Source organism: Dendrobates tinctorius, unplaced genomic scaffold (assembly GCF_039654945.1).
Source record: "Dendrobates tinctorius isolate UK_male_01 unplaced genomic scaffold, ASM3965494v1 ptg000016l, whole genome shotgun sequence".
NCBI classification, from domain to species: domain Eukaryota; kingdom Metazoa; phylum Chordata; class Amphibia; order Anura; family Dendrobatidae; genus Dendrobates; species Dendrobates tinctorius.
Genome location: NW_027361684.1, coordinates 47,158,361 through 47,175,040, shown reverse-complemented (window position 1 = coordinate 47,175,040; position 16,680 = coordinate 47,158,361). Strand labels below are relative to the sequence as shown.

General features: G+C 42.9%; 1 protein-coding gene across 6 annotated transcripts in view; it reads right to left on the bottom strand.

The window, feature by feature from the left end:
- TSPOAP1 (TSPO associated protein 1) overlaps positions 1–16,680 on the bottom strand; it is a 249,670-nt gene that overhangs the window by 23,157 nt on the left and 209,833 nt on the right. For 5 of the 6 annotated variants that reach the window (XM_073565801.1, XM_073565798.1, XM_073565797.1 and 2 more), the window contains exons 21-26: positions 10,809–11,075; positions 9,645–9,806; positions 5,933–6,961; positions 2,912–3,017; positions 2,627–2,820; positions 2,320–2,488 (exon numbers count right to left, since the gene is read on the bottom strand). In XM_073565801.1, coding sequence (XP_073421902.1) covers positions 2,320–2,488; positions 2,627–2,820; positions 2,912–3,017; positions 5,933–6,961; positions 9,645–9,806; positions 10,809–11,075 — 1,927 coding nt within the window. The remainder of the gene's footprint in view (positions 1–2,319; positions 2,489–2,626; positions 2,821–2,911; positions 3,018–5,932; positions 6,962–9,644; positions 9,807–10,808; positions 11,076–16,680) is intronic. The other variant, XM_073565802.1, reaches the window with a different exon arrangement.

The window sequence follows — 16,680 nt, the reverse complement described above, 5'->3', positions numbered from 1 at the left end:
ACCTGTGTACTCAATGCTAAGGATAGGGTACGCAGGCCGCATGCAGAAGTATGCAGCCGTAGGCGGCGCTGACCGGAGGAGGCGTGGCCGTGGGCGGAGCTTCACGGAGAACGTCCGCAGCTCGCCCAACCGCAAACGTCAACCTTACCTAAGGGTTCAAGGAGCCAGCAGTCATGTGAACGAGTGCAAGGAGGGAGCAGGAGATGAAGGATCCCAGGAGACCAGTCATCTCTGCTATGCAGGAAAGAAGCTGAATTCACCTTGTAGGTAGGGCAAATATACTAGCCCCAGTTACAGGGAAAAGCAAAAAAAAAAACCCAAAAACATTTATGTTGAAATGCACCCAATGTTATAAAATCACCAGATATCAGGGGCTTGGGGGAGGGAAAAAATGGTATGATAACACAAAAATTATGTCCGAACTAGGCCTGAACAGCCAAGCGAGAAAAAAGTTTAATCTCTTTCAACTGCATGTACAAAGAAGAAAAAAAATGCCTGGCCATGTTGGGGGTGGGAGAACAATGGCCAGGTCATAAACTGGAAACAGAAACAACTTGTGTCACCAGTTAAAGCTAATTGCGGACAAAATTCTGCCAGTCTAAGGGTCCCGTTATATTTAGAAATGCACCAGCGATCCCGACAACGATACGACCCGGTCAGGATCGCTGATGCATCGCTAAATGGACGCTAGTGAGCTGCCAAACAGGCAGATCTCTCCAGCGACGCAGCAACGATACAGCGATCCGTCGGGGGTCGCTGTTACCTGTCACACCGCAGCGATTCTGACTTCCGCCTGCGTCTACGAGTTCTGCGACGTCGATAGTCGGCGCCGAACACAGCGATGCATGCCGGCCAGCGGGACGCCAACGATGAAAAAATGGCCCATGACATTCCAGCAGATCAGTGGGGGGGCTGGTCGCAGGTACGTGTCACACAAAGCGAGATCGCTGTTGCGTCAAAAAAAATCGGTGACACTTTAGAGATATCGCTAGCGATCTCACTATGTGGGAAAGGCCCTTAAGAGGGCCTCTACAGTAATAAAGATAAATCCGAATGTACCGTAATGGTAAGATAACGTTTGGATTGTCAATGCCGATATTTACATCTACATCTAGCAAGTTAAACATGATCATATCAATGCAAGAGATAGTTGCCCTTGGAAAATAATAAAGGAGTCCTATGCGCACAAGATGAATGAACGTTTCCCTAAACAGCACGGACGAAAAAGGCAGATAGGAGGCTCGAACAAGTCCCGCTTTTGTCTTGGACGCACTCATAGCCGGCAAGTAGTTTGACAAGTGGGTTACACAACAGAACATGACGTGCGTCCCAAAAGCAGTTTTTCAACAGTACAAAGCCAGGCCACATTCTGCTCGTGCTACTGTGAGCAGCTGCAAGACCTAGACATGCTACCGTGGCCTGCTGTGTGTCTGGACTTGTTTCCCATCGAGCATGTCTGGGACAACACTGGATGGAAATTGCAAAGGGAGCTGCCAGGAGCAGATGTTGAGGATTTGCCTGGCCAAGTGCATTCTGTGTGGCAGAACACTCCTCATAACAAATAACCTCATTGATAGCAGCCAAACCGAGTAACTGGCTATATGTCTGGGTCTACTTCTGCATGTAGCAAGAGGTTTTTAAAAATTGGCATCCATTTTTTCATCAACTGCATATCATTACCATACCTATAGATGCTGTGATTTACATAATATCATGACTTTCTTCTTGGCGTTACAATTTGAATGTGAGGCGTGTGTTTGTGCAAATATATACATATATATACACACACACACACCACACCCATAATATATATATACACACTCACACACACACACACACATATATACATACACCACACCCATAATATATTATATATATACACACATACACCACACCCTTAATATATATATAATATATATATATTATATTTCTGGGTGTGGTTTATATATATGTATGTATGTGTGTCTGTATATATATATATATATATATATTATGGGTGTGGTGTGTATATATATATCACACACACACCACACCCATAATATATATATATATATATATATATATATATATATATATATATATATATATATATATATATATATATATAAATACACACACACATACATATAAACCAATAAACCACACCCAGAAATATAATATATATATATACACACACACACACACACACACAAACTACCGTAAAGATTAATGGGTCAAGAGAATTAAAACCATACTGTGACTTACAGACAATCTGGACCTTATGGTTTGCTCTTGATAGATGCAAAGAATATGAATGAGACCATAAAGAAGAGACCTTACCCATGTCATTGAGTAGTGATGCTGGTGTCAGGTGACCCTGCTTCAATAGCTGCATTCTGGCATCTTCACTCTCAATATGCAATTCAGAGACCATGTTACAAGGGATGTATCCAGTCCTTTCGTCACATTGTCCTTGATAGAAGCCATCTGAATCTTTATCACCAAACACCTGCAAACAATACATTTTTTTCTTTTAATAAGTTGAGGCTGGCTGTTATTTTGCATTGACTTGCAGGAATGACTGTGAGCCAATACAGGAGTTTTGAGAGACTTTAAAAAATTTACATAAAATTGACTTTTGTAATACCTGTAAAATCTGTCCCTCTTTAAAGGGAAGTTCTTCCATATAAGCCTCAGGATTCGGGGACATCGTTGCTGGATGGTAATCAAAAAGGGCGACAAATAGCCTTGCTGAATCTGAACCCTGGTCACTAGAGGGGCAGATTCTATCTGCTAACATTTTTTCTTGAAAACACTCCGGCTGTGTAGAATGTGGGACATCTGTCCAAGAGGAAGTACAACATTGTTAAAGCGCCCACATAAAACCACTTACAACAACATAGATACTGAAGAAGAATCCTGAAACATATACCCGACTCGGAGTCTGAAGTCAGGTGGCTTGTAGCTTTTCTGTCTGATGCCATGGGTCTGGTAGGACTGAGATGTAATTGCATTTTCGTATCTTCAGGCAAATCCTCCTAAAGACAAAGCAATAGAATAAACAATCAAGTTGTGTTCTCCTTAACTAAGGTTGCATTAGATTACAATTTGGATGAGGCCGAGCTGAGAGCAGCACAAACAACCAAAATACACTTCACGGAACTAGGATTTCATACAATACTCCTCCATGAAAATTGACATCAATCTTGCTCTATGAATTACTGAGGGATCAGAAAAACATTTAGGATTTATATTAACGGTAGATCTTTTTGAAATAAAACAACTTATACATAGTAAAGAAAGACGTAGTCCTATTAGTCACATATTGACTTGTAAGGATATCAATATATAAGCAGAGATCTGTAATGATCAGTGACCAGCACAGGAGACTGAACTCTATTTTGTGTTTATTTTTTTGTATGAGAAACATAGAAATTTGGTATCAATTTACAAGAAAGCCTCAGAAACCCAAACTTGTGTTACCAACACAAAACCTCACAAAGAAAACCAGTCTCGCTAAAGAGATGTAGTGCACATGTCACACCAGCGATTCTGGGTCCGTTGTGTCCGGAAATGGTTATTTTAGTAGCTAGTTGAATTACTAACCAAAACAACAACTCCGGAACATACTCCCATATAACTGTTGTACTGTTCCTCTGTTATTCCTCCTACAAATGTATGACTAAATTGACACCTGTATGTCATATTTCAGGGCATACCCATACACAGCCTGACCCTGTCCAATCAGTACTGAACATATCAGAATGTGCGGACACATCCCTTTGACAAGAGGATTGGAAACATTTTTGCAAATTTATTAAAGAGAAATCGGTCAGCAAGTTTTTTGCAATGCAATTTGAGAGCAGCATGATGTAGGGCATATGGGTCGAACTCTGGCCTGCAGGGTGAGTATATTTGGCCCGCAATGATGGGGACGTCCCCCACCCAACATCACACTTTCAACTGTATTGGCATCCTGGATGTAGATACAGTGGAAAGCAATGATGGAGGATGGAAGATCAGCTGATGCTCCATCTTTCATAATTTCCCCTCTGCGTCTGACGTCTCAGCACAGCGGCCACGATGACTTCATTATGATGCACCCACTGTGTCGAGATGGGGCCATTATACTGCATGGTGCACTATGTGGGCCCATTATACTGCATGGTGCACTATGTGGGCCCATTATACTGCATGGTGAACTATGTGGGCCCATTATACTGCATGGTGAACTATGTGGGCCCATTATACTGCATGGTGCACTATGTGGGCCCATTATACTGCATGGTGCACTATGTGGGCCCATTATACTGTATGGTGCACTCTGTGGGCCCATTATACTGCATGGTGCACTCTGTGGGCCCATTATACTGCATGGTGCACTATGTGGGGCCATTATACTGCATGGTGCACTATGTGGGGCCATTATACTGCATGGAGCACTATGTGGGGCATTAATACTGTGTGGAAGGTAATGCATGGCCCTGTTATACTGTATAGGTGGACTATGTTCGGCCTACTGTACTGTATGGAGCACTTTTTGTGGCCATTATACTGCATGGTGCACCATGTGGGCCCATTATACTGCATTGAGCACTAGGTGGGGCCATTACACCATGTGGAAGGCAATGAATGGCCCTGGTATACTGTATGGAGGACTATGTACGGCCCACTAGACTGTATGGAGGACTTTTTGTGGACATTATACTGTATGGAGGGCTGTGTGGGGATTAGAGTTGGAGAATCATACTGTGATGGGGTCACCATACTTTGCTGGGGTGACTGAGGGGGTTACAGTAGTGTCATCATATTGTGCGTGTATAGGGTACTGTGGAGGAATTCACTGTCGGAGTCTGTGCTTGGGGAACTTGTTGGCATCATACTTTATTATGTGTATTAAGTACATTTTTTATCCTTTGCTATTATATATTGAAATAAATTAGGCTATTGGGCCAAATGCTTTTTACTGCTCTTACATAACATATTATTTCAATATGTTATTCTAAGATCTATTCATTTTAAATGAGACAACCCCTTTAAGTTTCTATCCATACGAAAAGGTTTATCGCAATATTTGATGATGAGGAAAAACTTTATGACTCAATGTCTTACAGACTTTTTTCTAATAAATATCAAGGTTGGCCGGCGACTTTGTCCCAAGCTTTTAATTTTATCTCTCTGTGTATTTGAGTTTGACATCCCGGACAAAGACCCTGATTCCAGGAAGAGTCACTTAGGAGGCTGTGTGTTGCTGTTTCAATAAAATCAGTGTTTTCTCAGCACTGGAGAATATCACTACATGACAAGCTGCCTCATGCCTCCTAGTCTTGCTGCTGTGTAACCCCGCCCCCAACACTGATTGACAGCTGTGTACACTCTACATTGACAAAAACTTGTCAATCAGTGGTGTGGGCGGGGTTATAATGAGCTCAGCATTCAGTGATTGCATCAGCATGCAGAACAATAAGTGACATCTCACTGGAATCAGGGCTGAGGCCCCTACATCCATCATAATGCTATCAGATTACATGACAAAAACCTGCTTTAACCCTCAGGAGGAATAACTTAGGGATGGCACAGAGCAGAGTTGTAACACATGATGTTGTGGGATTGTTATTCATGAAGAACACCAACACATCAGAAGTTGCCTAGGTTCTTTTTTAGACTGAAGCTGATTATGTAAATTTTTCAATAAGGAATATTGTACGCTCAATGGTTTTTAATACATACATCGCTCTACAAAGCACTTAAGGCAAAGCAGACAAGATCACGCAGCAGAAGCCCCGAAATGCTTCATTTTCCCCGGCCGCTGGCTTTTTATAGCACATAAAAAAGCAAACTAGGCAGAGAATGTACAAATAAAGCTGCAGCCACTACATAATGCATCTAGACACCGGGAAATAAAGGAAGCAGCTGAGCACATCACTGTAAGCACTGGGGACTCAAAAGTCACCTTTCCATCACTTTCCCATCGAATGGAACGCATACTTCTACTTGCTGCTCTGGAAACGGGATCATCTTTATTGCAGCTTGGTGAAGCCAATCCAGCGTGGGGAATGGAGGGGGGTTTCTTAACATATTGTCCTGCGCTCTGTTCCTTAATTGGTTTCTTCACATCATTTTTCCTTCTGGTGTACTGGACAGGCTCAGAATAACCAGAGCTTTCACTCCAACCATCTCTGTCAGTCTGAGAGCCATCTTCCCAAAGGTCAGCTTTGGCCGTGCTCGTAATATGGACTGGGACGGATGGCTCATCCTCATCTTCCGTATCATATTCTACATCGATTTCTAAATGCTTACTGCTGAAAGAACTGGGAGCTTTTGGTTTATAATTAGTGGACCCCGGCAGACGACGCCTTCGAAAAGGTTTATTTTTCAGGCTTTTGTGGTTGGTTTGGACACAAGATACTGGCTCCTTCAGTTTGTAGGATCTGGAGTTGTAAAATACGCCTTGATTAGAATTTGTGGCCATTCGGCTGCAGTGCTCCCGGCTATCATTCTGCTTTTTCCGGTTCGGCTCGGTGACATAAGCTTTGTCATTATCATAGCTGGTCCTTCTAGGCTTCCACATTTGGGCTTCAGAGACCAGAGGCCTTATATCTGATGAAGACTGATAAACACAATTCTTTGATTTCAGGCAACAATCGTCATCAAGAAAGACACTGTCATCCTCACATTCCATTTTCTTGTTGTTCATGACGCTCATTTTAATGGAGGTCTCAGTGGGGACATTTACACAGCTTACAGTTCCTAGCTTTGGGGAGAAGGCTCTATGGGAATTTCCATACGGGTACTTCTGGGCCGCTATGTTACAGTGTAGGTTCTTAGAAACACTGCGAGGAGAAAGATCTTCATCTTCTTCATCTTCTTCTTCTGTCACCTCCGGGATGCTAAATAATTTTTTACTGCAATGTTTCTGTAAAGGTATATCCAAAATCCTTTCCAGAATTTCCTCATCGCTGTCTGTCTCACAACAGTCGAACTACATAAATTTTCAAAAGGGAATCACAAAGCAAAATGATATAATGTAAAAGCGGTGAACACAGTAGTAACTTACAAATAAGAAAAATCTGAGTAGGGAAACTTTATAGGGTACTGGTGGCAACACACATTATAATATGTTAAACTAAAGAAAAGTCGGCCATGTTGGATTTCAGTATGCACAATACTTTTGTTCTTGGGGGAGGCAATTCCCTCTTACTGTGGAGAACACCTGCACCCTTGGGCAACCGTCCATGTGTATTATGGGGTCACGAGGAAAAGCTAATGGTCAAATAAGTATGGCTAGCCCTATAGAAGTCACAGTGTTCTTGTGTGAATTGACAACTAGCTAGACTGTCTGCAATGTACATTGAATGGAAAATGTCGGTGGGTCAGTGCGTACGAAAAGTATTCAAACCCCTTTAAATTTTTTCACTCTGTTTCATTGCAGCCATTTGGTAAATTCAAAAAAGTTCATTTTTTTCTCATTAAAGTACCCTCCACAGCCCATCTTGACTGAAAAACAAAAAACAGAAATGTAGAAATTTTTGCAAAATTATTAAAAAAGAAAAACTGAAATATCACATGCTCATAAGTATTCAGACCCTTTGCTCAGTATTGAGTAGAAGCACCCTTTTGAGCTAGTACAGCCATGAGTCTTCTTGGGAATGATGCAACAAGTTTTTCACCCCTGGATTTGGGGATCCTCTGCCATTCTTCCTCTCCAGTTTCGTCAGGTTGGATGGTGAACGTTGGTGGACAGCCATTTTCAGGTCTCTCCAGAGATGCTCAATTGGGATTAGGATGTTGGAAGGTGAACCTTCAGCCAAGTTTGAGGTCCAGAGCACTCTGGAAGAGGTTTTCATCCAGGATATCTCTGTACTTGGCTGCTTTCATGTTTCCTCAAATGCAACCAGTCATCTTGTCCCTGCAGCTAAAAAACACCCCCATAGCATGATGCTGCCACCACCATGTTTCACTGTTGGGATTGTATTGGGAAGGTGATGAGCAGTGCCTGGTTTTCTCCACACATGCCGCTTAGAATTATTACCAAAAAGTTCTATCTTCATCTAATCAAACCAGAGAATTTCTCATAGTCTGGGAGTTCTTGATGTGTTTTTTTTTTTTTTTTTGGCAAAAACTATGCGGGCTTTCATATGTCTGGCACTGAGGAGAGGCTTCCGTCAGGCCACTCTGCCATAAAGGCCCAACTGGTGGAGGGCTGCAGTGATAGTTGAGTTTGTGGAACTTTCTCCCATCTCCCTACTGCATCTGTGGAGCTCAGCCACAGTGATCTTGGGGTTCTTCTTTACCTCTCTCACCAAGGCTCTTCTCCCAAGATTGCTCAGTTTGGCTGGACGGTCAGATCTAGGAAGACTTCTGGTGGTCCCAAACTTCTTCCATTTAAGGATTATGAAGGCCATTGTGCTCTTAGGAACCTTGAGTATTGCAGAAATTCTTTTGTAACCTTGGCCAGATCTGTGTCTTGCCACAATTCTGTCTCTGAGCTCCTTGGTCAGTTCCTTTGACCTCATGATTCTCATTTGGTCTGACATGCACTGTGAGCTGTGAGTGAGGTCTTATATAGACAGGTGTGTGCCTTTACAAATCAAGTCCTATCAGTTTAGTTAAACATGAACTCCAATGAAGGAGTAGAGCCATCTCAAGGAGGATCACAAACAAATGGACAGCATGTGACTTAAATATGAGTGTCTGAATACTTATGACCACGTGATATTTCCGTTTTTCTTTTTTAATAAATTTGCAAAAATTTCTACATTTCTGTTTTTTTCCGTCAAGATGGGGTGCAGAGTGTACATTAATGAGAAAAAAAATAACTTTTTTGAATTTACCAAATGGCTGCAATGAAACAAAGAGTGGAAAATGTAAAGGAGTCTGAATAATTTCTGTACCCACTGTATATTACACACTTATACATATACACACATATATACACACACAACACCAACACAGTTTAAGGAATCCAAATCTGATTTAAGCCAGGTCTATAATAGAGGAATATCCAAAAACGACCACACTCCTCCAAAAAGTGAAAAGAAATAAGGTGCCTTTATTACTGCATATCCAATAGCAGAGAATGGTTGCGTAGGAACTGAAACATTGCTATTGGATATGCACTAGTTAAGGCACTATATTATTTTTCATCTATTGGAGGAGTGCTGACGTTTTCTGGATAATAGGTATTTATTTTTTCAGCAAATTCATGTGTGTAAAACAGCGCAGGTGCCTTTGCAATTGTGTACAGGAAATTAGCTATATAGACAAATGCAAAAGAAAACACTTTTTTCAAATCAGATGAATAGAGACCTAAAGATCCGTTTGACGTAAATGCTGGACACCTTCTCTGTGCATGCAGAAAAAAAACACTGCATCAATAGTATTAAAAGGGATTGTCCAGGATTCAAAAAACAAGGCTACCTTTTCCTAATACTAGTGCCACCCCTCTGTACTGATTGTATTCTGGTATTGTAGTTATGTAACCTTCATATTATATGGCGCAGAGCTGCAATGCCAAGCCTGTAGGCAAGAGGAATGTTTTTGGAAGGCAGCAGGCATGTTTTTAGAATTATAGAGAACTCTATAAATAATGTGCTCAAAATGCATTTACAATTATCTGCTTGTAAAAGATCTAGATTTTATCCTTCCATTGAGAAACCTCATACCTTTCCAGAACTGTCTCCACCTGTGCTGGTTGGTGTTGATCCCAATTTTTTGGCACTAGGAACGACAATGCAATCTTCTTCCACCTCCTCCTCTTCCTCCAGGATATCAGAGAGGTTAGAACTACGGCTATGATCATGATGTACACTCGGATGTGCATCCAACTGTAATTTCAGTTGGAAAAATAAAAATAGGTGATGCGCACTTCTCTTAGCAATGCTACGCAAGTAGTAAACGCTCTGCAATAGTCAAGTTAACCCGAAACTGTGAAAGATTTAAATCACAATACTGTTCCTATTTTAAGATGAAATAGTGTTGATATGTTTAACATTAATGCGCCAATAAGCTTTAAAAGATCCAAAGCTGATATTTTAGGGGACACCACGTAAGGGGAGCAGATCTAACAATACTATAGTAAAGTGTTGGCTCAAAGGCAAAGTTATCATCATTCAAAATCTCTATTTACTGCCAGAATATAAATTACCTTATTTTCTAATTTACTTGCATTAAAAATAATCTCTCCCTCCCTAACTACACTATAACTGCTTTTCTATTTTTTTACCTTATTTCTTCTTTGAAGACACTTCATTTTAGAATCCCAGAGAAAACTGGGATACTCAAACGAAGTGTCATCAGGGGGCAGAGGCAGCAGTCATTGCCGCAGCTCCTGTCCCTTCTTGGAAACGAAGCAACATCAGAGCGCGCGCTGTCATTGTGCACATTGCACAGTGTGCATGGACTAGCCCAACCCCCAAAACCAACATTACTGATACATTGAGATTCTCAAACGAAGCGTCATCAGTGTGTGTGTGTGGTCATTGTGCACAGTGTGCATGGACTAGCCCAGACCCCAAACCAAAACATCACTGATGCACTGGGATTCTCAAACGAAGCGTCATCAAAGAGGAATTAGGGGGAAAAAATAGAAAAGCAGTTAGATAGGGTAGTTAGTGAACAGTAGGGAATTTTTAATGCAAGTGTGTAAGAAAATAAATTTAATGGTGGCACTAAATAGGGATTTAGAATGAAAATTACTTTGCCTTTGGACCATCCCTTTAATGTTTGCCATTGATATAATTTTTTTAATATGCAAGTGAAGACTCAACAATTTTCAATATTTCATCCACAGTTTAGAAATTTGTCCTATACTTTCCATGGCTACTAACCTCTGCTTCATAACTGATGTTAGTCAGACTGGACTCCTTATTTTCATTTCTGTTTACGTCAAGAAAGTCTGCAATGGAAACTCCTCGGCAGTTTAAGTTGGTCGTTTCCACTTCCTCAGGTAACCCAGACTCCGGACTCGAGCATTCCTCTTTGGCAGCTGTGTTCATCTCCAAACTGTTCTCTTTGCACCAAGCTATACCCATCGGCAGGCCACTTGTATTTCCTTTGTCACTTAGTTTAGGTTCTTTGGTGTTTGGAAGTATTTTCTAAAGAGGTTTACACATGGAATTTAATAGAACTGTGAAAATGAAATATGTTTAACCCAAATAAAAAAAAAAAATTTAATTATGCTCTGCTAATATAGCACCATCATATTCCACAGCGCTTTACAGACATTATAATCACTATCATAAGTCATTGGGGCTCACAATCTAAATCTGTCAGTTGGTCTTTTGCATGTAGGAGGAACCCAGAGAACCCGGAGGAAACCCACAAACCACGGGAAGAACATACAAACTCCATGCAGATGTTGTCCTTGTTGGAATTTGAACAAAATTAGCAAAACCATTATTTTAGGGACTACCTCACATTTGAAGATTATTTGGGGTGAATAGCAGGGCTTGGAAGGAAAGGAGCGCCATTTGACTCTTTGAATGTAATATAGGTAAAATATGCTGGAATAATTAGCGGGTGCCGTGTTTCATTTGGAAAGCCCCTGATGTGCCTACACAGTGAAAACCCCCAACAAATGACACTATTTTCAAAACTAGACCCCTTAGGCACCTTACCTAGATGTGTATTGAGCACCTTGAACGCCCAGGTGCTTCACAGAAGTTTATAACGTTACGCCGTGGGGAAAAAAAAAAGAAAAAAAAAAATCTAATTTTTCCCACAAAAATCTTTTTTAGCTACAAATTTTGTGTTTTTACAAGGGCAAAATGGACCCCAAAATTTGTTGTGCAATTTCTACTGAGTTCACCAATATCCCATATGTGGTCGAAAACTACTTTTGAGGCACAGTGCAAAGCTCAGAAGGGAAGTAGTGCCATATTACAGCACAGATTTTGCTGCACTTGTTTGAGGGTGCCATGTCACATTGGCAGAGCCCCTGAGGTGTCAGAACAGCAGAACCCCCCTATAAGTGACCCCATTTTACCAATTAAACCTCTCAATGAATACATCTAGGGGTGAAGTGATTATATTGACACCACAGGTCTGTCACAGACTTTTATACCATTGGGCAGTGAAGAAAACAATTTACATTTTTTACAACCAAGATCGTGTGTTAGCCCCAAGTTTTACATTTTCACACTGGGAAATGGGTAAAAATGGCACCAGAATCTGTCCCTCAATTTCTGCTGAATGTAGAAACACGAGTATTACATACCTGGTAATGTGTTTTTTCATGAGACATGACGGCACCACGAGAGAGGGGATCCGCCCTACGAGGACAGGAAACCTTCAAGATAAAAGGGGCGGCTCCTCTCTCCGCATCAGTTGTTTTACAGAGCACGAGAGGAACTCCGCAGGTTAGTGCACACATAAATAATACCTATTTTATACTGCTAAATTTCCAACACCAAGGGAGTGTATAATACTAACCAAACACCCAACTAATGACGTGATCAAATAGGGCGGGAATATAAGGGTGCCGTCATGTCTCATGAAAAAACACATTACCAGGTATGTAATACCCGTGTTTTTCCATGGTACATGACGGCACCACGAGAGAGTTACAGAGATTTGTATTCTCTTTTAGGGGGGGATCACTGCCTGTAACACTCTTCTCCCAAATGTGAGATCAGAGGTGGCAGATAGGTCTAATCTGTAATGTCTGAAAAAGGTAGATGGAGAGGACCAAGTGGCCGCCTTACAGATTTGGTCGATGGAGGTGTCCGCTTTCTCCGCCCAGGACGTTGCCATGGCCCTCGTGGAGTGGGCTTTTAGGCCCTCTGGAACAGCCCTACCTGCACTACTATATGCTAGTATGATGGCCTCTCTCACCCATCTAGCTATAGTTTGCTTAGAGGCTTTAAGGCCTTTCCTTGCCCCCTGATATGAGACAAATAAGGCCCTCTGTTTCCTCCATGGTTTTGTCACCTCTAAATACTGTAGGATACATCTCCTAACGTCTAAGCAATGTAATCTCTCTTCTTTTTTGTTACTGGGGTTAGGACAAAAGGAGGGCAAGATTATTTCCTGAGCTCTGTGGAATTTCGACACTACCTTAGGGAGGTATGCTGGATCTAATCTTAACACGACTCTATCGTCCATAACCTGAGTGTATGGTGGATCTGCTGCTAGTGCATGTAAGTCCCCAACCCTACGTGCCAATGTGAGCGCCACTAACAAGGCTGTTTTTAAAGTTAACACTTTATCTGATGTTGCGTTTATTGGTTCGAACGGACTTTCCGTTAGAGATGATAGGACTAAATTTAGATCCCAGGGAGGAGGTTTAGGAGATGGGACAGAGTCAGCTCTAGCACAGGCCCGGATAAATCTGGAGACCCATCTATCGCTTGCCAGGTCATAGTTGAATAATGCTGCCAGTGCTGAAACGTGTACTTTCAGGGTGCTGACCGCTAAGCCCAGGTCCAAACCCTTTTGTAGGAATTCTAGTACTGCCCTCACAGGCACTTCCCCCTCCTGTATTGGACCTGAGGTGGACAAAAATTTCCTCCATATCCTCCCATATATTTTTGTGGTCACTGGCTTTCTGCTACTGATTAGGGTGGAAATCAATCTTGCTGAAAACCCTTTCTTCTCTAACAGTGACCTTTCAAATTCCAGGCTGTCAAATGCAGCCTGGAATTCGGAGGATGATTGAAGGGACCCTGTGTTAGGAGGTCGTGATCCTCTGGGAGCACCCATGGGTCTGTCACTGACATCACCCTCAGCCAATAGAACCACGGCCTTTTCGGCCAAAAGGGAGCTATCATAATTACTCTGGCTTGGTCCTCCCTGATCTTTTTCAGGACTAATGGAATGAGGCATATCGGAGGGAATGCGTACAGGAGACCTGATGTCCATTTTATTCTGAAGGCGTCTATCGCCAGTGGCATGTCTGCTGGTCTTAGGGAGCAGAATTTTTGAACTTTTCTGTTGGTTTTTGAGGCGAAGAGATCTATTATGGGTTTTCCCCACCTCTGCACAATTTGCTGAAAAATGGACTCTTTTAGGCACCATTCTCCTTGTTTTAAGTGGTTCCTGCTCAGAAAGTCCGCCTTCAGGTTGTCCGCGCCTCGGATATGCAGGGCCGATAATGAAAGGAACTGATGTTCCGCCAGAGTCAGGATTCTTTTTGCTATTTCCATCAATGACCGAGAACGAGTGCCCCCTTGATGGTTCACGTATGCAACCGCTGTACGATTGTCTGATAGGACTTTCACATGATATCCTCTTAGGTGTGTCAGTAATCCTTCCAGCGCTCTTTCGATGGCTAGTAGTTCCCACTCGTTTGAGGATAGATCTTTTTCCCCCTGCGCCCAAGGGTCTTGGAGCCACAGGGTGTCTAGATGGGCTCCCCAGCCCCAGGGACTGGCATCTGTCGTGACTACTCTGGAGGCTGCATATGTCCAGGGTACTCCCCTCGGAGCGGACTCTATCTGTAACCACCATTTTAGCGACTGGAGTACAGGAACCGGGATGGTGAGCTTCTGTTCTAACTGCCCCTGAAGCGTCAGATCGCTTTGTAACACACACCACTGAAGTTCCCTTGTGTGAAATTGTGCCCATTTTACCGCTGGTATGCAGGAGGTTAGGGACCCCAGCATTGACATGGCTTTCCTCAGAGTCATTGTTGGCTTTCTTAATGTTGTTCTGATTAGGTTTTTGATTTTCTCTTCTTTTCCCTCTGGGAGGCGACACTCCTGTACTACCGAGTCTATTGTTAGGCCCAAAAAATTCTGGACCATCGTTGGCTCCAACCTGGATTTTTTGAAGTTCAGTTGCCAACCCAGAGTCTGAAGAGTCTCTATCACTGTCTTGACTTGTTCCTGACAGTGAGCGAAATCTTTCCCCACTATCAAGAAGTCGTCCAGATATGGTATTACTAGAGCATCTTTTTCTCTGAGATGTGCCGTGACCTCCGCAATTAACTTCGTAAAGACCCGGGGGGCTGTTGCTACCCCAAAGGGCAGAGCCTTGTATTGAAAATGATGCCACTGAGAGTTTATCTGGACTGCCACTCTGAGATATTTGCGGTCTTGCTGCCGGATCGGAACATGATAGTAAGCGTCCTTGAGATCCAGGACCGACATGTAACACCGAGGGAAGAGGAGCTTCACTGTAGATCTTATCGTCTCCATCTTGAACGATGGGACTACTAGATACTTGTTGAGGCCTTTCAGATTTACAATCGTCCTCCAGGAATCGTCTGGTTTCTTTATCAGAAATAGGGGGGAGTAAAAGCCTTCCTTCTTTTCCCCTTCTGGAACTTCTTCCAGTACGAGTTTTTGTATAAGCGATAACACCTCCCCCTCCAAACTCTTTTGTCTTTCTTGGGATGATTGTACCGGAGTTTGAATGAATTTTTGTGGTGGCCAGTGGTGGAACTTTAACTCCAGACCTGACCCTACTATCTGTCGGATCCAGGTACTGGATGAGAGCCTTTCCCAGGCTGGGAGGAAGTGAGAGAGCCTTCCCCCCACCTGAGAGGGACCGTCACTGGGCAGGTTTTTTGGCTTCTCTAGGGAGCTTACTAAAATAGAAGCCTCTCCCTCCTCTGTATAGTCTGTCAGAATTATTTCTGTCACGGTCTTTGAATTGTTGCCTTCTAAATTTTCGGCCCCTCTGAAAGGAGCGCCGAAAGGCCTGAAATGGTTGTTTCGGAAAATTATTTTTTGTGTCGCTCGCTTTTTCCAATACTTCATCCAGTGCTGGACCGAATAAGAAATTTCCCTCACATGGTAGAGAGCAAAGTTTCAGTTTTGCCTGTGTGTCCCCCGGCCAGCATTTGAGCCATACCGCACGCCGTCCTACATTTGTTAAGGCTGCTGACTTTGACGCTAGTCTGGCCGAATCTGCTGACGCCTCTGTGAGAAAGCCCGCCGCCGCTCTAATAGCCGGTAATGATTCCAGAATCGTGTCTCTGGGAACTCCTTGTTCTAATTGATCCTCCAAGTTGTCTGTCCATATCTTTAGGGACCTAGCCACACAAGTGGCTGCGATGGCGGGTCTTAGTGCGCCAGCCGAGGTTTCCCAGGCTGCTTTAAGGCAATTGTTTGCCTTTCGGTCCAGCGGCTCTTTTAGGAACCCCAGGTCCTCAAAGGGTAGGGAAGATTTTCTGGCGACCTTTGATATCGCCACATCAATTTTAGGGGCCCTATCCCAGGATGAGGATGCCTCTTCCTCAAAGGGGTATCTCCTCTTTAGGGAATTCGTTATCTGGGACTTCCTTTCTGGCTTTTCCCATTCGCGCTTTATTAGTGCTTTTAGTTGCTCGTTAACAGGGAAGGTCTTACGTTTTTTCTTTTGCAGTCCGCTGAACATGAGATCTTGGGCTGTCTTTTTTGTCTGCTCTTCTACTAGCCCCATGGTAGATCTAGCTGCTTTAATGAGTTCATCCGTAGTTTCTACTGGAAACGTATCTTCCCCGTCCGAGCTACTTCCTGAATACTGAGACTTATTTGAGTCGTCCTCTGACTCTGTAGAGTCCTGTTGAGAGACCCCTGAGGGGCTTGCTCTCCTAGTTTTCTTCTCTGTATCTACAGTTTGTAATGCTCTTACCGATTTGGAAACTTCTGTCTGAATTATGGCCCTCAGACTATCCGAAAATGAGGGTGTCTCCTCCGCTATGGTTCTGTTAATGCAGTCCTGGCACAACTTTTTGTTCCAGGCTGCTTCTGTGGGACTTTTACATAAAGCACATTC